We start from the raw sequence: 23231 nt of genomic DNA, 5'->3' as shown, positions 1-23231 counted from the left end.
AATTCTGGAGCCAGCATTGTGCTGCAGCACACTAAGCCACCACCTGTGACAACAGCACCTGTACAAGCGCTGGTTCAGGTCCAAGCTGCTCCACTTCCAGTTCAGCTGCCTGCCAATGCGCTGGGAAAGCAGCAGATGGCACAGTATCTGGGCCCCTGGCAGTCACGTGGGAGACCTGGATGGAGTTCCAGGCTCCTGGCTTTGGCCTGGCCCAGCCCCAGTGGTTACGGCCATTTGGGGAGTGAGCCAGCAGATGGAAGATCTCTCTCTCCCCCTCTCTATGTAACTCTGCCTTTCAAATACATGAGTCTTTAAAAACAGTAATAAATTCCAATAACACATGCTCATTCTTAGATCTGCTCTGCATAATGTACAGACGATTGCTTTTGTAGCATTTCTGTTTACAAACAGGAAACACAGGAGTGACACCCATGGGGAAGGGGGCAGGGGCACAGCCACGCACCATCTGTCGGAGTGGGGCTGCTCCAGCCGCGGCTTGGGGAGCCTCTCGTGCCGCTCCCGGATGACCTGGTGGAGGACGTCCATGTTGGACAGGCTGGCGTAGGGCTGGGCGGCGCCATCCAAAAGCTCCCAGAGTGTCACGCCCAGGGACCTGTGGAGAAGAGGAAGCCATGAGCTCTCCCTCCCTTCACGGCTCAGGTTTTCCACACCCTGTGCTGGCGGCAGTGTAAGGACAAGGTGTGCACTGAGAGGTCATTATTAATAAGATCCCAGCGAACAGCAAAGAAAAAGAGAGCCGTTTCTGTTAAATGAGAGACGAGAAGGCCCAGCCTCCTGTGTGCTAACAGTTCTGGCCAGCACAAGATCATGCAGAACAGACAACAGGCACGCTTACAGGGACGTGGTACTGTCACTGCCAACTTCTAAGACTCAAATTATTTGAAAGACCATCAGGGTATATATTTTTTTAAGGACTTATTTTTTATATATTTGAAAGACAGAGTAGAGGTAGAGAGAGAGAGAGACAGACAGATAGACAGGGAGGTTTCCATCTGCTGGCTCACTCTCCAAATGGCCACAACCTCCGGAGCTGAGCTGATCTGAAGCCAGAAGCCAGGAGCTTCTTCTGGGTTTTCCACTTGGGTGCAGGGCCCAAGGACTTGGGCATCTTCTACTGCTTTCCCAGGAGCATTAGCAGGGAGCTGCATCAGAAGTGGAACATCTGGGACTAGGACACAGGGGCTGCAGGCCAGGGCTTTAACCCACTGCGCCACAGCACTGCCCCCATCAGGATGTTTCAAGTTTGACAAAACAGGGGCTGGCACTGTGGCGTAACAAGTTAAGCTGCTGCCTGCTAGGCTGGGACCCAGCACGGATGCTGGTTCATGTCCCAGCTGCTCCACTTCCATTTCTGCTCCCTGCTAATGCACCTGAGAAAGCAGCAGAAGATGATGACCCACGTGCTTGGGCCTCTGCAACCATGTGGGAGACCCGAATGGAGCTCCTGGTCCTGGCTTCCACTCGGCCCAGCCCTGGCCGTCGTAGTGACTGGGACAGTAAACCAGGGGATGGATGCTCATCATTCTCTGGGCTTTTCTCCCTCTCTCCCTGTAACTCTTTCAAATAAATAAATCTAAAAAAAAAAAAAAAAAGACAAAATCAATATCCTAAAATCTGAGTTTTGTGCTAGAAAAAAATTTCCATTGACAACAGCAGTAAATGCCATATGGTATCTAAAATAAATCTTACAGGTGCACAAAAATCTCCTCCCCGTGACACCCACCAGCTGCTGCCCCGACCACGCCCAGGCATCCTGGGGCTTCGCCGCCACCACAGCGAGAAGCGGCCCGGTGCTCCGGCTCCAGGGAAACCTCCTCTGCTGCTCAGGCCCACCGGGCCGGTCCTCTCTGGTCTCTGCACTTCCTTCCCGGTGTCGAATCCTGGGATGTTCCCAGACCAGCCGGTTCCTGGTGCCCTGGGAAGCTTCAAGCAGCACACTGGCACCCAAAATCTGCCCTGAGGACCCCAGGTGGATGAAGCCACCCCCAGGGGCGGGCACTGGTGGTTGATGCGACTCTGAGCAGGACTTAGCAGGGAGTGCGGCTGCGCAGCTGAGCGCACCTGACACTGCTCCCACAACGAGAGGTCGGTGAGTGGCAGGGTCAGCGTGGAGGCTGTGCGCGGTTCTGGACTGGCCCAATCTCTGCCCAGCTCCGAGAGTGAGAACACTCTCCCGATAGGGCCTGCACGGGCAGACGACGGCCTCCTCCAGGAGCTTAAGGCCCTGTCAGAGGCCCTGGGCAGTGGACGGTAAAAGCCGCAGGACCGATTGCAAAAACCAGTGTAATCCCACCTTGCCCTGCTCAATCTTGGGCAAAGAACTCCACCCACTTCAATTTCCCTCTCCCAACACAGCCCATTCACAAACCAAGTCCCTCCCCCGGTCACCACCTCTCAGGAGAAAAGGGAACACAGCTCCCCCGCTCCCAGGCCTGCCACCTTTTGGAATCTCCGGAGAGCATCTCCCTCCACCTTGTCCCGTCACTTATCTCCCGCACCCCCCCCCCCCCCCGGAGGAAAGACGTCCTGCAGTGGTTACTCCTGTCCCCCAGACTCTGGCATGAGGCAGGGCGATGGCAATCACTCCAGCCTCGGAAACCAGGGCAGCTCTGCCTCTGGCATCGCAGGCCACGTTTTCAGGCCAACAGCACCACCATCTGCCTCCAGGTGACGCATCAAAGGCATCGAGAGAGTGGATGGGCGTGGGGAGTTGCCAGGACTGCACCCACAACTCACAGAGCCAGGCAGAACTGAAACCCCCCAACTTAGGGCTGGGCCTCTGTGGCTGTGGCTACCCAGGTTTGAGGGAGGTGACAGGGTTTGACAGGACAAAGCCCTGCGCCTGCCAAAGGGGGAAATAAACCTGCCCCTGCTTCCTTAGGGAGCGAGGGAGCAAGTGAACATACACCTGAGGGTGTGTGTGTGTGTGTGTGTGAGTGTGTGTGATGGGGAAGAGGGGACCACAGTCACAGCTGCCCTCACTGGGTTTGCAGCCCCAGCTCCGTGTGTGTGTGTGCATGTGCGCGTGTGTGTTGGGGAGGAGGGGACCACAGACACAGCTGTCCTCACCAGCTTTGCAGCCCCAGCTCTCTGTGTGCATGTGTGTGCATGTGTGTGTGCACGTGAGTGTTGGGGAGTGTGCGTGTGTGTGCGTGTTGGGGAGGAGGGGACCACAGACACAGCTGCCCTCACTGGGTTTGCAGCCCCAGCTCCGTGTGTGCATGTGTGTGTGTGCGTGCTGGGGAGGAGGGGACCACAGACACAGCTGCCCTCACTGGGTTTGCAGCCCCAGTTCCGTGTGTGCGTGCTGGGGAGGTGGGGACCACAGACACAGCTGCCCTCACTGGGTTTGCAGCCCCAGTTCCGTGTGTGCGTGTGTGCGTGTGCGCGCTGGGGAGGTGGGGACCACAGACAGCTGCCCTCACTGGGTTTGCAGCCCCAGCTCCGTGTGTGCATGTGTGCGTGTGTGCATGTGCGCGTGTGCATGTTGGGGAGGAGGGGACCACAGACAGCTGCCCTCACTGGGTTTGCAGCCCCAGCTCCGTGTGTGCATGTGTGCGTGTGTGTGTGAGCGTGTGCGTGTTGGGGAGGAGGGGACCACAGACAGCTGCCCTCACTGGGTTTGCAGCCCCAGCTCCGTGTGTGCATGTGTGTGCATGTGCGCGTGTGCGTGTTGGGGAGGAGGGGACCACAGACAGCTGCCCTCACGGGGTTTGCAGCCCCAGCTCCGTGTGTGCGTGTGTGCGTGTGTGCATGTGCGCGTGTGCGTGTTGGGGAGGAGGGGACCACAGACAGCTGCCCTCACCGGGTTTGCAGCCCCAGCTCCGTGTGTGCGTGTGTGCGTGTGTGCATGTGCGCGTGTGCGTGTTGGGGAGGAGGGGACCACAGACAGCTGCCCTCACTGGGTTTGCAGCCCCAGCTCCGTGTGTGCATGTGTGCGTGTGTGCATGTGCGCGTGTGCGTGCTGGGGAGGAGGGGACCACAGACAGCTGCCCTCACTGGGTTTGCAGCCCCAGCTCCCTCCATCTGGCTGGGGAACGGCTAGCCCAGCGCTGTGCCCAGAAGGGGCAAGGCAGGTCCTCTCTGCAGAATCCACCTCCACGCTACAGCTCCAAGAATTCCCACCAAAACAAAGTCCCCGAGGACGCGAGGCCCCATCAAGGACCAGCCCGACTGAGATGTCGCTGACGGGAATTATTAGACACAGATCATAATCCAAGGATAAAAGACTGAAAAAAAAGTAGTAACATAGATACAAAGCTTAATTAGAGACTGAACGACAATCGACACAGCTGAAGAGAGTTCTTTTACAGCTGGGGCAGAATCAGCGGCTGAGGCACTGCACCACCGCCCGCACGGACAATGTGGCAGAGAGAGGCATGGAGACGACACAGAGGGGAGGGACGGGGTGGGCACTGTAGCGCAGCAGGTAAAGCCACCGCCTGCAGGGCTGGCATCGCATATGGGCACCGGTTCGAGACCAGGCTGCTCCACTTCTGATCCAAATCTCTGCTATGGCCTGAGAAAGCAGTAGAAGATGGCCCAAGTCCTTGGGCCCCTGCACCCACGTGGGAAACCCAGAAGAAGCTCCTGGCTCCTGGTTTTGGATCAGCGCAGCTCCAGCCGTTACGGCCACCTGGGGAGTGAACCAGTGGATAGAAGAACACTCTCTCTGCTTCTGCCTCTCTGTAACTCTGCCTTTAAAATAAATTAAAAAAAAAAAAATCTTAAAAAAAAAAAAAAAAAAAAGGAGGGGATGAGATAGAGACAGAAGATGCAGCTTCAGCCCTGTCTCCCTGCACACTGACAGGAGGGACGATGGGACAGAGGCAGTATTTAAAGGATATGGGCAAGGAAGCTTCCAGAACCACAGATTTGAGGCTCCTAAGAAATCCTAAGCAAAGAAACCACAAATCCACACCCACACACATCAGAGGAAAGCACCCCCCAACACAAATAAAGGTCTGAAAAGCAGCTGGAGGGGAAGAGCCACAGGTCTTTCCAACAGCTCTGGTGGAAGGAAGGAAAGCCGACCTGGCAAAACCAGCAAAGAGAGGAAGGCGTCTCCCTCGTGCCGAGGGCAGACTTCCGGGATGAGGGGACAGAGCCACGCGCAGGCCTAGGAAGGCAGCCGGGGCGCCCTGCAGCACGGGTCAGGATCGGGAGAGGCATCCCGAGGGGAAGGGCCAAGATGTACAAAGCGAAACGCAGGAAGCGCAAGGCGGTCCCACTCTGCACGAATCCGGTCACACAGGGATGTGAGAAAGCACTAACACCTCAGAGCATGGCAGCACGACTGGCTGTGCGTGCCCGAGCATGTGGGTGCACAGCTGGGGTGCAGCAGGCTAAGTCTCCCGCACTGCGCAGAAAGAGGGTCAAGACACAAACTAAGATTAGACGTGAGGGAGGCCCAGGCACACTGGGAATTCCAGGGAAACCAATTAAAGTACGGGAATAGGACACACAGCTCCCAAACGAAGAGAAAAAAGCACGTTACCAAAAAAAAAAAAAAAAAAAAAAAAAAAAAAAAATCAAAAGAAGGAAGAGTAGAAAAAGAAAGCATCAAAGAACTCTGCCAAAAAATGCAGCTACAAATTAAGAAAGCTGTGACAGAAACCACTAGTCAAAAGATGTAGACTTATCTTTTTAGCTTCCATGGAACTAAATCCCACAAACCACAGTATTACATAATGGCCCACACCCTGCCCACTTCCCCTCACTCCAGTAAATGTCTAATAAGTATCTTTTATGTGTCAGGCCCAGTGGGAGGCACAGAATAAGAGACAGACTCCACTCCTGCTTCCGCCAGGGAAATGGGTGAGGTATAATTAGGTGTGACATGGCCGTACACCATCCATCACACTGTCAGCTGCTCCGCCGGTGCTCCGGCACCCGGGGGGGGGGTCACTGTCCCTTACCCAAGGTGGGGAGGGCAGGCCCCTGCAGCGCAGCCCGCACCTACCAGATATTGCTGTATTTGGTGTGGTCTGCCATCAGGACCCTGTCTTGAAATCTGGTGACCAGTTCTGGAGCCGTCCAGCGCAGGGGCAGCATTTTCTTGTCGTCTGTCTCGATGTAGTCCTCCTGTGTGGGCGGAGAGCACAGCCGCACCTGCAGTGAGCTCCATGATCCAATGCCAGGGCATTCTCAGAAAACGCACGCCTAACTCACAACGCACAGCGGGAAACAGAGCGGGCCTCCAGAGTGACTTCCCCGGGCAGAAGCGGGGGCGGGCAGTTTCTCTGAAGCCTCCGGGGCTTCCTGGCCCGCTGTGGGAGCCACAGGTGCCCTTCCTTCCAGGAACAGGAAGAAACGGGGAGCAGGGGCACCCAGCACAACCTCCGAGCAAAACATCTTTCAGAACACACCGGGCCTGCCCTGCGGTGCCAGAGGAGCAGGGGCAGGGGAGGGAGGAGAGCGCAGGGCCCCCGCCTGCCAGTCACTATGTGACATCATGCCAGCGAGTGCTTCACTCTGGGGTCCGAGGAGCACCCAAGGTGGTGGAGCCATGATGGACGTCTGCACAGTGTTATTAAAAAAGCATCCGCCACCGGCGCCGCGGCTCACTAGGCTAATCCTCTGCCTAGCGGCGCCGGCACACCAGGTTCTAGTCCCGGTCGGGGCGCCGGATTCTGTCCCGGTTGCCCCTCTTCCAGGCCAGCCCTCTGCTGTGGCCAGGGAGTGCAGTGGAGGATGGCCCAGGTGCTTGGGCCCTGCACCCCATGGGAGACCAGGAAAAGCACCTGGCTCCTGGCTCCTGCCATCGGATCAGCGTGGTGCGCCGGCCGCGGCGGCCATTGGAGGGTGAACCAACGGCAAAGGAAGACCTTTCTCTCTGTCTCTCTCACTGTCCACTCTGCCTGTCAAAAAAAAAAAAAAAAAAGCATCCGCCCACAGGACAGAACAGATGAAACAGGAGGGTGAGCAGCTGACCCCAGGGCAGCACGGGGCTGGGGCACCCACTGGGCCCCACATCAGGCACCTGGTTCCACCGGGCAACCCCCCCAACACACACACACGCAGGTGAAAAGCACACCTGCCTCCTCACTCACTCTCTGGGGATCTACTTAGGACAAAGCTTACTGATTCTGAGCCACAACTTTACTTACCAGGTAACAGAGAAACACTTCTAGGAGGTGTCTGTTATATTACACAGATCACAATTATTGTTGCTTTACATTCACTCTGAGATTCACTATGCACCATTCATCGCATTCTGTACAATCGCATTCAGAAAGCTGTGACAAGCGCTTGGGAACAAAGCCTCGAGGTGCACAGGCAGCCCCCGGAAGCCAGTGCTGGCAGCAGATGCCCGCAGAAAGCCCACCCTGGGCGGCGTCACCGAAAACGGAGGACAGCACACTTTACTGGAACCTGCATGACAGAGACCCAGATCCACGCGGAACAGAACAGACACCTCTGGCTTACCTTGTACCTGCTGAAGCCTATTCCATAGTCTCCCACTTTCACATTTAAGTCAGAGGTAAGGTAACAGTTCCTCAGAGCTAAGTCGCTGCAAAGAGAAAGACGGAGGTGAACACCAAGGGGGACCGGCAGCCAAACCTTGCTGAGACCGGCAGGCAGGCGGACGAGGCCGTGTGGCTCTCCCTCCTGAGCCCTCAGCTGAAACTCTCCTTTCACAGAAGAACACTGACGGGTCCTATCCTCAGGTACTGACAGAATGGAGACGATCCCACATGGGGCAGGCAGCCATGAACGCTAAGGGTGAAGACTGCCCCATCTGTACCATGTCCCGCACCAACGCCAGACTGACACCTTGCTTCCCAGCACGGCAACAGTGACACGGAGAAAAATTCTAGAATACTATTGGCCCGCCCGTCTACCACTTCACAGCAACTTGGAATACTTCAGCAATGAGCTACGTGAGTGGAGATGGATAAAGTCAAGACACCAAGCACCTCAGCGGTCGGCAACATTAGCACGCTTCTCTCTCCGACCTCTCCAAGGGCGTGCCAGCCTCGACACCAGACCCTAGCCCACTCACTCTTGCCTCTTCCGGGCGCTGCCACCCCGGGGTGGGGGTGGGGGGGAGGAGACTTACTTAAAACAATTTCCTGATTTAAAACATGAGTCTTAGGCCATTGCCATGGCTCACTAGGCTAATCCTCCACCTTGCGGCGCCGGCACACCGGGTTCTAGTCCCAGTCAGAGCGCCGGATTCTGTCCCGGTTGCCTCTCTTCCAGGCCAGCTCTCTGCTGTGGCCAGGGAGTGCAGTGGAGGATGGCCCAAGTGCTTGGGCCCTGCACCCTGTGGGAGACCAGGAGAAGCACCTGGCTCCTGCCATTGGATCAGCGCAGTGCGCTGGCCGCAGCGGCCATTGGAGGGTGAACCAATGGCAAAGGAAGACCTTTCTCTCTGTCTCTCTCTCTCACTGTCCACTCTGCCTGTCAAAAAAAAAAAAAAATTCTTATTTTCAAAGTCTTTAACATCTAAAGTTCACGGTCTGAAATACAATGAAGACAACGATGGCTGCAGCCAACACTGATGTAATTAGCTTTGAAACAAAAAAAGAAAAAAGGAATTTACTCAATAGGCAGAGTGGGGGGAGGGGAGGTAGAGGGAGGGAGATCGAGAAAGACAGAGGAGAGAGCTTCCATCTGCCGATCACTCCCCAAACGGCTGCAATGGCCAGGGCTAGACCAGGTGGAAGCCAGGGGCCTGGCACTCCATCTGGGTCTGCCAAGTACTTGAACTTGAAGCACCATCTGCTGCTTTCCCATACGCATTAGCAAGCGCTGGATCACAGGTGAAGCAGCCAGGACACAAACTGCACTCTGACATGGGGTGGTGGCACTGCAAGCAGGGCCCACCCTGCGCCACAGGGCTGAGGGCTTCCCACCCAACAGCACAGACTCACTTACATAATAATGGTTCACACTGACAAGGCCCTCACTTTACACTTGAAGCATTTCTTCCTTTTTTTTTTTTTATTTAAAGATTTATTTACTTGAGAGGCAGTTACAGAGAGAGAGAGACAAACAGACAGACAGACAGAGATAGGTCTTCCAATCCTCTGGTTCACACCCCAGACAGCCACAAGAGCCAGAGCTGGGCTGATCCGAAGCCAGGAGCCAGGAGTTTCTTCTGGGTCTCCCACATAGGTGCAGGGGCCCAAGGACTTGGGCCATCTTCTGCTGCTTTCCCAGGCCACAGCAGGGAGCTGGATCAGAAGCAGAGCAGCTTGGACTCAAACCGGTACCCATATGGGATGCTGGCACTGCAGGACGAGGCGTAACTTACTAGACCACAGCGCCAATCCCCACTTTTTTCTTTTTTAAGAAAGATTATTTATTTACTTATTTATTTATTTGGAAGGCAGTTGGAGGGGGGACAGAAACAGAGATATTATCTTCTATCCACTGGTTCACTCCTCAGATGGCCTCAATGGGGCCAGGCTGAACAGAGGAGCCTGGAAGCCAGGTCTCCCACATGAGTGGCAGGGGCCCAAGCACCTGGGCCACCCTTTGCTGCTTTCCCACGCTCATCGGCAGGGAGCTGGACTGGAAGTGGAGCAGCCGGGACTGGAACTGGTGCTCATTCAGGATTCCGGCAGCTCACTAAGAATTTCCCTAAGCACTTTGACATGTTCTCTAAGCATCTGATCTTCACAAGGAACAGGGGGTGGGTACTGTTAGCTCCCCATTAATAAACAAGGACACTGAGGTACACAGACTGAAGTCACTGCTTGGACACAAAGCTAGCAAGGTCACTGGTATTTCCTGGTTCCCACCTTCACCACCTGCAGCCATCAAGGACAGCATACTGACACCTGCAAGTGCTGCACGGTGCTGGTGCGGGGCCCCGGGAACCCAGCTGCCCTGAGTCTTCAGCCAGTTCTACTTGGTTGCTCTCTACAGTTCCCGCGTCTGCAGGGCTGGTTTCTCACGGTGTCTGCGAAGGGGTCTGGGGAACCCCCAAGACAGCCCTACTCCCTGTTCCTTGTTTGGGGGAATTAAGGAAAGGAGGGAGTAGCACGCCATCTGAGGGCAGAAAGTGCTCGGTCAGGCGGCTCTCTGGGCTGGACAGCCAGACCACTGCACAGCCACGTGCTTTGCCAAGCCAGGGTCAGTTCCCAAGCATCGAGAACTCATACTCACAGGATATCAAAAGAGACCCTACCAGGCCCCCCGCTCCCAGCACCTCCCTCCTGAGACCAGAACGGAAAGCTGGACCCAGCAGCCGAGCAGCACCACCCTCCTCGTCCTCACGGACGTTCGACGGGGGTCTGCAGACAGAGCAAAGGCAAGGAGACAGAGGGGCTGCACCACGTGCGCCAGGCCTCTGGCTCTCATGGTCAGACACGTTATGATTCTGACGCGATCCAGCCACATGCCCGGGTAGAAGCAAAGGCTCCTCTGTACCCAGAACCCACAGGGCACGGGGAAGAAACCAGTGGGATGGTACAGGATTTCCTACACACCTGCTCCCCGCCCACCCCAGGACCCCAGGGACCTGGCGGCTCTGTGGGAAGGGTGCTAGACAATCAGGAAGCCTGGCCCTGGCATACCGCGGCCTCACAGAACAGTAGGGACAGTCCTGAAAGAGTTAACTCACAGGGCTGTGAGGGCAACAGCACGTGCATGACAAGTTCTGAAGATGATCAAGAGCTGTGCAGATTTAAGGTAACGAGAAAATCTAGTTCAAAACCGGCAGGCAGTGTTCAGAAGCCCACCAGCATGCCAAGGAGAGAAGAGTGTGAGTGTGCAGCAGTGCGGCTGACGCTTCCCGCTGGGAAACACAGAGGCAGCAGGTCCGGGGGTCAGGCTGCCCGGGACTCAGGGCCTCAGGAAGTGGGAGTCTGCGGTTCTAGACTCGGCGTCCCTACCCTGACCCACCGGCATCACTACGGCTGTGGCTGGGACTGGGGTGTGCCCTGCCTCCAGGATTCTCCAATCAATGGAGCAGTGGTTTCTGAGTAACCTAAATTTGTGACACAAGGAGTGACAAACAGGGCCGGCGTTTTTGGCACAATGGGTTAAGCTGCTGCTTGCAATGCCAGCATCTCGTATCAGACTGCTGGTTCCAGTCCCTCCGCTATGCTGCAGATCCAGCTCCTGATGACGCGCCTGGGAAAGCAGTGGAACCCGCCACCCGCATGGGAGACGCAGCTGGGGCTCCAGGCTCCTGGCCTCTGCCTGGCTCAGCCCCAGCTGCTGTGGCCATTTGGGCAGGGAAAATCCCCTTCCCCCCACTTGGCCATACTGTCTTTCAAATAAATAAAAAAGAGTAACACGGAGGGGAAGACAACAGACAGCTGCTGACTGTTCGGGAGCTTAGCCTGCATTATCTTATTTAATCTTGACAAGGCATCTCGGTGTCAAGATGATCCCCGTTTTATCCAAGAAATGAGCTCAGGAGAATCAGGCAAGGAGGCTTTTATTGGCAAAACTGATGAGAGATGAACGAACCACTTCAACCCCGCAATGTCCGTCCCCACTAGGGAGGCGAAGCAGAGGTAGAGGCAGGAGACCGCAGCAGGAGGCTCCAAGGGCGTCCGCCCTGCTTGTGTGGTCAGACCTTGCAGGCCAAACAAGAGCCCACTGCAAATCAGGCACCTGCTGCGCTCTGAGTAAACAGAGAATTCTTGCAACATGAAAATCTGATTAGACCCCATGGGAAAGGCCTCTGGCTGGAATGGGGTCCACCCTGATGGCCCGGGCTTGGAGGGCTGGAGACACAACGGGATAAACCTCCAGTTCCAGGTCTCCAGAGTCGAGGGCGGGACAGTCAGGCCCACACACGTCTCACCGTCTGGCTCCGACTTCTGTCCCACCGTGAACAACCACCCTGGATAGTCAACAGTGCAGTGTTCTGATCCTGGAGAGGGAGGTCCTACAGGTGAGCTCCCAGCTTACCCAGAGAGCACTACTGAACCATGCGCAGCGAGGGGCCACACAGCACCAGTGCCCGGGTGTGCACACAGGAAGCAGACAGAGCTGGAGCCTGCTGAGGCTGGGTGTGTTGGCAAGGACTGGAGGTCCACTCTGCCCTCGGGGGGTCCCCCAATAATGTCCAAACCCTAGGTCCTGCTGAGTAGCCAAGACGCGCTTTCCAGGACCAGACGGCTCAGCGTTCAGCACAGTGGGAATCAAGCACAGTGAGCGTGCATCAGAGGTGCCTGCAGAGCTCCTTACAACACAGGGGGCAGGTGCTTAGCCGAGCAGCTAAGGTGCCGTGTTCCGTAGCAGAGTGCCAGGGTTCAACACCCAGCTCTGGCTCCTGACTCGAGTTGCCTGCTAATGCACACCGAGAGGCAGTGCTGACAGCTCCAATAATTGGGCCCCTGCCACCCAGATCATCTTAGGAAACCTGGGTGAGTTCCTGGCTCCCGGCACTGGCTGGGGCCGACCTCTGCAAGCATCTGGGGAGAGAACCACCAGGTGGGAGCTCTGTGTGCCTCTCTGAACTTCCCAAAGAAACAGAAACACCAGAGTTGGCCTGGGGCAGACTCTTCCACCAGGGAGGCTGGTCCCTGCCCCTCAGGCTCACCCCCCAGGACCTGGATACTGCCAGACTGGCTTCTGAGGGGCGAGAGGCCAGGCAGACGCCTTCCTCTTGCCAAAGTAACCACCTATCAATCAACCTCCCCAACACAAGTCCAGACCAAAGCCCACATCTCATCAAGACAGCAGAGGGCTGGGCTGTTTCAGGTGTGCACATGTTAAGATATAGCCAACGGGGCTGGCACTGTGGCACAGTGGGTGAAGCCGCAGTGTCGGCATCCCATATGGGTGCCGGTTCGAGTCCCGGCTGCTCCACTTCCCATCCAGCTCTCTGCTGTGGCCTGGGAAAGCAGTGGAAGATGGCCCAGTCCTTGGCCCCCTGCATCTGCGTGGGAGACCCGGGAGAAGCTCCTGGCTCCTGCCTTCGGATCAGCGCAGCTCTAGCCATTGCAGCCATTTGAACCAGCGGATGGAAGACCTCTCTCTCTGCCTCTCCTTCTCTCTCCGTGTAACTCTCATGAATGAATGAATGAATGAATGAATGAATAAAAGTGGCCATCACGCTAGTTACAAACCCAGCTAATACTTTTCCCTACTGGATTCACCGAGAAAACCAGGGTATTCAGTACTCCACTCGCAACAAACGGTTTTACACTGAGGGCTCTGATCCCAAGTTGAGGTGGGGCGCTCACCTGCTCAACACAGACAGCCCCTCAAGCCTGGCCTTCTGCCCCTCACTTTCTGCACAAACCGGCGACAGGGGCGCTGGGCTATTCTGCGTCTTCTGCAGCACAGCCCCCACCTCCCCCTCCCCACCCCCGGCCTTAACTGCCTTCCTCCCTCCCCTGCACCCTCCCAGGGTCTGTGTTTTTTCCATCCTCACACACGGTGCACACACGCGTGCTCACAGACACACAGAGATGCGGTCGGGGGCTAGGGAGCACACATGCCATGCTCCACAGTGCATTCTTCATTCTCCCTTTCATTCAGGGCCCCCCACTACGTGTCTGCTTGTTCTTTCTTTTCCTTTTCGCCACCATCTGTGCTGCAGGAGGAGTTATCCCTGAAACACATTCTTAAATTCTAGAGCTTGTAGCTTCTATGTGACCGAGTCTAGGAGTGGGATTAAAAGGAATCTGTTTCTGACAGACATTGCTCAATGGCTTCTCAAAAACATGAAATAGGGCCAGGCGCCGTGGCTCACTTGGTTAATCCTCTGCCTGCGGCGCTGGCATCCCATATGGGCACTGGGTTCTGATCCCAGCTGCTCCTCTTCTGATCCAGCTCTCTGCTGTGGCCCGGGAGTGCAGTGGCAGATGGCCCAAATGCTTGGGCCCTGCACCCGCATGGGAGACCAGGAGGAATCACCTGCCTCCTGGCTTCGGATCGGCGCAGCACGCCGGCCATGGTAGCCATTTGGGGGTTGAACCAATGGAAGGAAGACCTTTCTCTCTTTCTCACTGTCTGTAACTCTACCTGTCAAATAAATAAATAAATCTTAAAAAAAAAAAACATGAAATGATTAGCATGCAACACACAACACACGTGTGATATAGGGCAACCCCCCCCCCGGGGCCAACACTGCAGAGTAGCAGGTAAAGCCACCACCTGCAATGTGACATCCCACATGGGTACTGGTTCAAGTCCTGGCTGCTCTACTTCTGATCCAGCTCTCTGCTACTGTGCCTGGGTAAAGCAGCGAAAGATGGCCCAAGTGCTTGGGTCCCTGCACCCACATGGGAGATTCAAAGGAAAAAAAAAAAAAAAGCTCCTCCCCCCGCCCCAACGCCTTCTGGCAAGAGGCACAGCTGTCCTTACTTTGTGAGTTCAGGAGCCTGGTGAAGTGAGTCTCGGTGGCTGTAACCTGCAGGTCCTATCGACTTTGGAGTTGAACACTTTCCTGCTTACCGCCCTGTTTGTCTCTGCCCATTTCTCTGTGGAGTCATCGTTTCCCCTTCACTCTTCCTGCCAACCACCAGCATGGCAGGTGCATCCTCTCCACTCCACCACAGGTGTTCACCGGTCTCACGATCCACCACACCCCCTCTATGTCACAGCCGAGTCTCACTCGCAAGCGCGTCACACAGACAGTCTTCTGCAGTCTCCCGTCAGCGCACTGAGCTCTCCTACACTTCCTGTCCTCGGAGGACAAGGCTGCGGTCCGGTTCGTTCCCCAGGTAACTGACTGTGCCAGTGCTAGGTAAGCAGCTCCCTTTTTGCACTGATGTGAAATATCACTTCTGTCACACGTCTGTTCTATACATTCGGTGTGGCATCTGCATCAGTTTCTCTGCCAAAACCACGTGGATGTCTCCGATGGAGGCTGTCCCACAAGTCACCGTCTGTCATCCTTGCTGGCTCCTCTAGACACTGTTCTTCCCGATGAAGCTCTATCAATTCTAGCTTCGACGCCCTCGCCAGAGCTGACAGCGCTGACTGACATTTCTGCGCCATCTTCCCACCGCCAGGCACGGCACCGCCTTCCACAGGATGGCATCACTGTCTCCACACAGCCCTCGTCTTTCTCCACATAACCTATTCCCAGTGACTTGTGATTCTGACATTACCACCATTGGGCTGGCTTTCCCCACGCCTGTTCCCAGGGATTTATACGGAGAAAACTGCTGACTTGTGCCTTTACCTTATGGGAGACCGCAACAGGTTCCCGAGTTCTGATTTTCTAAGGACACTCGTGCGCTCGTGTCTTGGCCTTTCCCCCATCGCGGCACAGCCGGCTGGAGTTCTCGCTCGGCACAGCCCAGTGCCCGAGTGTGGGCTCTGCCCGCCAGCTACAGCAGCCTGCGCAAGGCAGGACATGCCGCCTGGCCTGTTCCCACACGGGACCGGAGTGCGCCAGGCACCAGGGCGGCCACATCCACACTGAGCAGTCCCCCGTCTGCCGCTGATGATCGACAGAAACAGGGGCACCTCTGCCTGGTCTCTGATTTAACCGAAAAGGCTTTTTTTTTTTTTTTTTTTTTTAATTTATTTGACAGATAGAGTTAGTGAGAGAGAGAGAGACAGAGAGAAAGGTCTTCCTTCCATTGGTTCACCCCCTAAATGGCCGCCACGGCTGGCGCTGCGCCAATCTGAAGCCAAGAGCCAGGTGCTTCCTCCTGGTCTCCTATGCGGGTGCAGGGCCCAGGCACTTGGGCCATCCTCCCCTGCCTTCCCGGGCCACAGCAGAGAGCTGGCCTGGAAGAGGAACAGCTGGGACCAGAACCCGGTGCCCATATGGGGTGCCGGCACCGCATGTGGAGGATTAACCAAGTGAGCCACGGCACGGGCACCCTGAAAAAGCTTTTTATTTCACCATTTAGTCTGATATTTGCTGCTGACTTTTGGTAAACATTCCTCTTAATATTTAAGTTGTTTCTTTCCTAACAGATTTACATATGGAATGGCTGAATTATACTAAGTGATACTTCAGCAACCTACTGAGAATCTGGGTAATTTCTGTCAATGTGAATTGTGCAGATTTGTGATCATGACTACATATTTCTGATATAAATCTATCCTTATATTTATTCCTAGAAGTCTTACCTGGTTTTTTTCCCCCACATTGCTGCATGTAATGTGTTAGTATGTCTATATTTATTAACAAGACTCATCTACAATTTTTTATATCACCTTTTTAAAAAACATGTATTTATCAATTTGAAAGGCAGAGTGACAGAGAGGGAGAGACAAAATCTTCCATCTGCTGGTTCACTCCCCAAATGGCCCAACAGCCAGGGCTGGACCAGGTAGAAGCCAGGAGCCAGATGTTCCATCCTGGTCTCCCACGTGGGTGCAGGGCCCCAAGCACTTGGGCCATCTTCCACTGTCTTCCCAGGTGCATTAGCAGGGAGCCGGATCGGAAGTACAGCAGCTGGGACTCATCCAGCGCTCCAGTAAGGGGTGCTGGCCTCCCAGAGGGCAGCTTAACACGCTGCACAGTACTGGCCCCATCTCACACACGATCTTTTGCTACGTTTTTAGAAGTTACAATGAAATTATACACTGGATGCTGTATTTTTTTTTAGAGTTATTATGGACTCACAAAATCTTCTGTCTAGAACAGCTGAGACACACTGGCCCATCTGCCTTCACCTGTGGCCAGGCAGCAGCCAGCCCAAGCCCCTGTGGCCTGCTGCTGTTCTAACAAGGCCTCTTCAGCCCCCTTTCCCGACCTGCTTCCTGCCTGACTCAAGCCTGCCACCTCTTCTCAGGCCCCTTCCTCCTTTCTAGGGAAGAAAACCTCACAGGAGACAGCAAGGTCAACAGAAGCCAATCTCTGCCTTCAACAGTTCTCCATGGAGCAGCACGGCCACCAGCTAGGAACTCCTAGAGGACGTCTTGTCGGAAGCACCCTCTTTGGCCAAGCCATCCTAAACCTTACCACAAAGCTGACCCAGCACCCAGCACCCAGCACGCGTGTGTGCACACACACAGCTCTGCGTGTGCCGTCGCACTGCCTGCAGGACCAACTCCCAAGTCCTGACCTGGCACTCGGGCCCCTGTCCACCTTCTGCTCCCTCAGCTGCCCTTCCCCCAGCCACTGCTTTGTGCACTAACATGCTGCCGCCTCCTGAAAACCCGCCTTCCAGATCCCCCCACACATGGGGTTCCTGCCCAGGTCCGAATCGCTCAGCTCAGCAGCTGAGGCTGCCACGCCGCTCCCTGCTCGGAGCCTCCGGACTCTGCTCTGGACGCGCATTCACACCCTCACCTGCCTGTGGCTCCAGACAAGGCCATCCTGAGGCCCAGACGAGCACCGACAGCGCGCTCTGCAAACGCCTGGCCTGGCGCAGCGGCCATCCTGCTCAGCTGCAGCCGCCAGCGTTCTCAGCCAGACCCGCCTGTTCTGCTTTGATGTTAAATCGTTTCTGTCTCTCACTTTATCTACCATGAACTCGGCAGACCGCAGAAGTCCAACGAATACTGCGGCATCACTGAATTTTACATCATCTTCAACTTCGTGGCAACACTGATCTAAAAGAGCAAGAAAAACTAAAACTCCAAAAGTAAGGCAGGGCCCAGCCTCCCCCTTCATCATCACCTCTCCACTTCTCCTTCTCCTGGCCACCGCCAGCCCCACACTCCGCTCAGAGCTCCAGGATTCCAGCGACTCCTTTCTTTCTCTTTTCTTTTTAAAGATGTATTTATGTATTTGAAAGGCAGAGAGGCAGAGGCAGAGGCAGAGGCAGAGAGAGAGAGAGAGAGAGAGAGAGGTCTTCCATCTGCTGGTTCACTCCCCAGATGGCCACAATGGCGCCAATCCAGAGCCAGGAGCTTCTCCGGGTCTCCCACGTAGGTGCAGGGGCCCAAGGACTTTGGCCGCCTTATGGCTGCTTTCCCAGGCCATGGCAGAGAGCTGGATCGGAGTGGAGCAGATGAGACTCGAACTGGGGCTCGTACGCGATGCTGGCACTGCAGGCGGCAGCTACACCACAGCGCCAGCCCCTCGACTCCTCACTTTCATCTCAAGAATTCAGCAGCATCCTTGCCACTGCACCAGAAGCACAGGGGTGGGGCCAGGCCTGCCCCTCCTCCCTCCCCTCCCCCGAGCCTGATGCCACAGCTGCTCAAAGGGAGGAGCTCAGGTTCTCAGCAAATGACGCCAGAGGGTACTTCTGTGTTCATCTAATAAGACCACGTGCCAGGCATGGTCTGTGGCTCTGATTTACAAACCACGGAAGGCAGTGGAGCGAAACACTCACTGCCATATGCACACTTCCCCCTTAAAGACAGTCAGCACCAGAAGGAAATGCACACAGCACCAGGGCGACCTCACACACGCACAGGTGAGTGAAAGCCCTGACCACGGCTCTCCATCTGAAAGGAGCTCAGGCTGGACCTGTGGCCAAGTGGGCAGCAACACACTTACCCAGCATCCCCAGCATGGACTCCAACCACACCTGATACAGGGGGCGACTCGCCCGCTCCAGAACACCTGGCTACCGACCTCCAGAGAGCTGGGACATTTGGTGACCCTGACGAGGCTCTCTGGCGCACACTCACCATCCAGGTCCTCCTCCAGGCCACGCACATCTGCGAGGGCCACCACGAGGACGTGCTGCCCACCCATCACCGGGACCTGACTCGACTAGCGGCTCAGGAGGACTCACAGGCAGGGGACAGCGAGTCCCGGGCCGCAGGCCAGCTCGGCGCAGAGTGGCGTGGAACAGGAGCGAGCTGCCAGCTCCTGTTTACATGGGCTTCAGCGAACACCACGCACGCCAATTCAGGGTCACGGGAGGCCAGGGCCCCACACTGAGGCCCCAGGTAAGTGGTCCATGGAAACCAGATTTAACTGGGTGACTCCCTGTATCAGTTCCCTAGAACTCCCTGGAGTCAGCCAGTACGCATCTGAAATGCCAACTTAAAAACGTGTTACATGATAAGCTACCACCACCAACAAACTATGCCCCAGGGGAAACTTTATATAAAACACCTTAGAACACAGTGAAGCAGCTGTCAGTGGTTTCATAGATTTTTCTTCATTCCGAGTTTCTGCACCTGATCTATCATCATCAATTTCAGGATTCCAAATTTCGAACACACATGAAAATACTATTTACTCTGATATCTGTTAATTTTTGTGCTACATGGGCCTCGAACACAGCTTCCAACTATCTTCCACAACTTCATGTCAACCAAAATTAAAAAAAAATTCCCAACACTCAGCTCTCTTTTACTAAAGATTAACGAGACAAATTATGGCTACACTGAAGTACAAGCAGCATTTCTTCACTATGAAATGGACGGATTTTGGTGCCCTCAAGTTTCACGTAGGGATTCCGGTTCCCTGGGCAGCAAGGAGCCCTTAACCTGTGGGGCCTATTAAAAACACGTGACCTGAGCGATTCACTTGGCACTGCAAGTCAAGCAGGATACAGAGGCACAAGGGAAGTCAGTACTCTTCCTTCCCCCGACCCGAGGGAACGCTCGGAGACCCGTGGTACTTTTCCACTCACACACCTGCAGCCGCAGCCATGGGCTTCCTTCCTTCCAGCAAGTGGGGCCGCGCTGCACCTATGTTACTCTGCACACACGCTCTCTGACGGACACGGCGCTTCCAGACACCCCGTACCTCAGGACACACAGGCGTCCCTTTTCTGATCTCTGGATTAGTAAGCACTAAATGATTTACTTAAAGGCAAACACGGAAACACTGCCTACTTCCCTGAGTTCTAATAACCTTAAACAGACTTTAAACATAGACCAGAGCTCAAGAGCAGAGACCTCCTTCCGGGGTCACAGGACAGAACCACCCTCTGAGGCGGGACTCGAAGCCCTCCGTTGTTTTCCTAAGAAAATCCCCACCAGTGATCGGAACAAAGCCTGACAGATGTGTGAGGTGGACCCTGTGCTGCTCACACGCAGCCCGGGCGCCAGCCCCAGGCGCAGGCCTCCTCAGCCCGGACCCCAGGACGCCTCCTGCTCTGCAGCAGGTTCCTCAAGCCAACCCTCGAGCTGGCCAGAAACCAACGCCGTGACCTGCTAAGACGCTGCTGGCCTACGGGATCCTCCCCCTCCCTCGAGACCGTGACCTGGGACCCCGGAGAAGCCCAGCGGACGGCAGCAGACGCTGAGGGCTGACACGGCAAGGATGCCACGAATGAGATGCCAGGAGGCAGCCTGGGCCTGTTTACCCAGAACTCTGGGGCAAGTCCAAGTTTTTGCATTCTGTATTCTCTGAAATTTTGGAAATAATTTCTAGAGCTTAGGCTGTTCTGGTGTGAGTCTAAAGGGAGCCTAACCCAGCCTGGATGCAGTCCCGCCCGTGGAAACCAAGCACACACCTGCAGCCCCTCCTCCTCCAGCTTCCCATCAAGCCTCTGGGCTGCAGCGGCGGCAGCGATGCGGAGCGCGCCGGGGTGGCCAGACCTACCTGTGCAGGAAGTGCAGCTTGTGCATGGCCGCCAGCCCCGCGGCAATCTCGCACGCCATCCTCTGCAGCAGCATGGTCTGCGTGTCCCCCCGCAGGTGCTCCTGCTCGCTGCGCAGGTAGGCCTTCAGGTCGCCCTGAAAGAGATTCTGGCGTCAGAAGTGGACGAGCTGAACACCTGGGGCACCTGCACACAGGGGCTGCCGACGGGAACTGTTAGGACCACGTATGAGCAGGCAGGCAGGCTTGCTCAGCAGAGAACCTGGGGCTGAAGACGGTCCAAATCACAGGCAGCAACCCAGGCTCGTACTACAGCCTTCAGGGCCATTCTAACCAGGGCAAACACTTAGGTGATCATCACCAGGCAAGCACACGGGAGGAAAATGTGGCAAAGGCGCATAACTCACACTGACATGTGCATCTCACGTGCAGTGCATTCGTGCTGAGAGTGCCATGCTGAGACTTCCCAGCAGCCCCTGCACCTGCTGGTGACACCTGCATCAGGCCTCTGCCAACCTCCCCGGGCCCCAGGGGGCTCAGAGCCCACTGCCACAGGCAGCTCCTCATTAACAAGCATATTCTAAGGAGAGCAGCCTGGGCATGAGAAGCCACAGACTCGCAGGCAGACCTCCAAGCTGGGCTCCCCGTTACCTCCTGTTGTCGGCTGGTGAAATGCAGACAGCAAGCCAAGGGCCGTCAGGGCTCCTTAACTCTGGGCCCAGCAAAGGACATACCCAGGAAGGGTATTTTCTTGGATCTGTTACTGCGGACAGCAAGTCCACCAGATTCCTCCCAAAGGAAGCTTTAAAGCACAGCATTGGGGGCTGACACTGTGGTGTAGTGGGCAAGAAGAATGCCACCTGCGATCCCAGCATCCCATATAGGCACCAGTTTGAGTTCTGCCTGCTCCACTTCCAATCCAGCTCCCTGCTAACGCACCTGGGAAAGCAGCAGAGGGTGGCCCAGGTGCATGGGCCCCTGCACCCACATGGGAGACCTGGAGGAGTCTCCTGGCTCCTGGCTTCAGCCTGGCCCAGCCCCGCCACATTGGCCATTTGAAGAGTGAGCTAGTGAACAGAAGATCTCTCTCTCTCCTGATCTCTGAGCCTGCCTTTCAAATAAATGAATCTTAAACAACAACAACACGGCATTGCTTTACATTTGACCACGTCAACACTAAGCGCCTCCTAACATGCCCTCTGCGTCCACGCCCAGCGACTCCCATTGCCATGGGGGTTCAGAGCGCCAGGCCCAGCCCTGCACCGGGGGCTTTCCCACATGTGCCGTGCTTCTCCCAAGCTGAGCTGCTTTCTACAGGGAAGACCGAGCCGGGGGAAGTGAAGCTAATCAGTGGCCGTGCCTCATTCCCAGTTCACCACAAAGTCAAGTGCAGGGTGGGAAGTGTGGTGCAGTGGGGGTGAAGTGGAGCCCGCCGCTCCACTTCCCTTCCAGCTCCCTGATGCCATCCCAGTGAAAGCTGTAGGAGATGACCCAAGCCCCCGGGTCCTGGTCACCCACACAGGAGTCGCAGGTAAGAGTTCCTGGCTCCTGACTCTGGCCTGACCCTAATCTGGCTGTTGTGGACATTTGCGGAGTGAACCTCTCTCTGTTGCTCTGCTTTTCAAATAAACATTAAAAAAAAAAAAAAAAAAGGAAATCAACACAAACATTGTAACTGCTGGTTTTTATATGAGGCAAGTTATAACACTGATTCACTCTACTCAGAACAGACTCATCCTCAGCGGGCAGCCATGAGAAGACATGATTATTACTGGGGCCACCGTGGAAAGGGGAAACCCCACCGGGAAGAACAATGGAGCAGCATTCAGCTTTCCTTCACTAGGCTTTGGAGACGTCTCAGCTCCTCCCCCAAACCCTGCGAGAGAACCCGCAGGGACAAGTCTGGACGCTAGAGGGCAGCAAAGGCCACACCAAGGGGCCAAGGCAGAAGCAGAACCCGACAAGGGTTTGTTTGAGTGAGTGAAGACTTGCAAACACACTCAAAAATTCTAACAGAAAAGCCAGGGGCGCTGAGGGCACTGGATTAAAATACAGCCACAGCCACCGCACTGAGGGGGAGGGCGCCGCTTCCAGCAGGAGCCGGCCTGGGGCTCAGGCTGTGGTCACAGCTGCTCCTCACTCCAGCTGTGGACCTGGATCTCCTCCGTTACCAAGGGCTGTCCGCCCCGGCGCCCTGCTGGGCTCCTCAAACACCTCCCCGACAGACCCAGCCCCGCCCCTCGGGGACTCCCCGTGTCCCCCCTTTGGGCATCAAGTCCCCTCCGGCTGGTTCCACCTCTCAGGCGTGCCCAGCACACTCAGCACCTCCACACCAGGTCGCTGTTCCTCCCTCCTGGAAACCCTCCTTCTTTCCCCTCACCCACCCCCACCCCCGATCTGGAAGTGCTGGGGTGGGGTGGGGGGACATGGGCTGGGCCCTTGGTCCTCCCTGTCCTGGGGTTGGGGGAGGTGGTGGTTCCCACCCCTGGGCAGTCACAGACCCCTCTGGCCCAGCCCCTCCTCCCTCCTCATTTGGCCTTCCTCCCTGTATGTTATGTCCAGGAGACATCGCAAACCTAAGGCTGCTCACACAAAACCCACCCATCCACCTGGTCTCATTGCCATGTTCCCAGAGGCTCAGACCAACAGCGAAGCCGGCATCCCCGGGGCCTCACCACCAACCCCGCACCTGGTCCTGATGGGACTCAGAGTCAGAGCACTTCACGTCAACCACTCATCACTGCCCCCAGCACCTGTGCCTGCCACCTGAGCAGCCAGTCAGTCTGTTTCAAAATCTCTTTAAAATTTATTTGGGGGGGGGGGGAGCTTCCATCTGCTGGTTCACTCCCCCAAATCTCTACAACAGCAGAGG

The 23231-nt window shown here is 55.9% G+C and overlaps 1 protein-coding gene across 2 annotated transcripts in view; it reads right to left on the bottom strand.

The window, feature by feature from the left end:
- Positions 1-23231, bottom strand: part of LMTK2 (lemur tail kinase 2) — an 89848-nt gene that overhangs the window by 13584 nt on the left and 53033 nt on the right. For both annotated transcript variants that reach the window (XM_089320925.1, XM_051839024.3), the window contains exons 7-10: positions 20363-20496; positions 7450-7534; positions 5984-6105; positions 464-613 (exon numbers count right to left, since the gene is read on the bottom strand). In XM_089320925.1, the coding sequence (XP_089177051.1) occupies positions 464-613; positions 5984-6105; positions 7450-7534; positions 20363-20496 (491 nt within the window). The remainder of the gene's footprint in view (positions 1-463; positions 614-5983; positions 6106-7449; positions 7535-20362; positions 20497-23231) is intronic.

The sequence above is a fragment of the Oryctolagus cuniculus genome, chromosome 19 (assembly GCF_051225735.1).
Source record: "Oryctolagus cuniculus isolate XC-2025 breed Fujian yellow rabbit chromosome 19, ASM5122573v1, whole genome shotgun sequence".
NCBI lineage: Eukaryota > Metazoa > Chordata > Mammalia > Lagomorpha > Leporidae > Oryctolagus > Oryctolagus cuniculus.
Note: the sequence above shows the minus strand (reverse complement) of the source record. Positions and strands in the feature narration are given on the sequence as shown.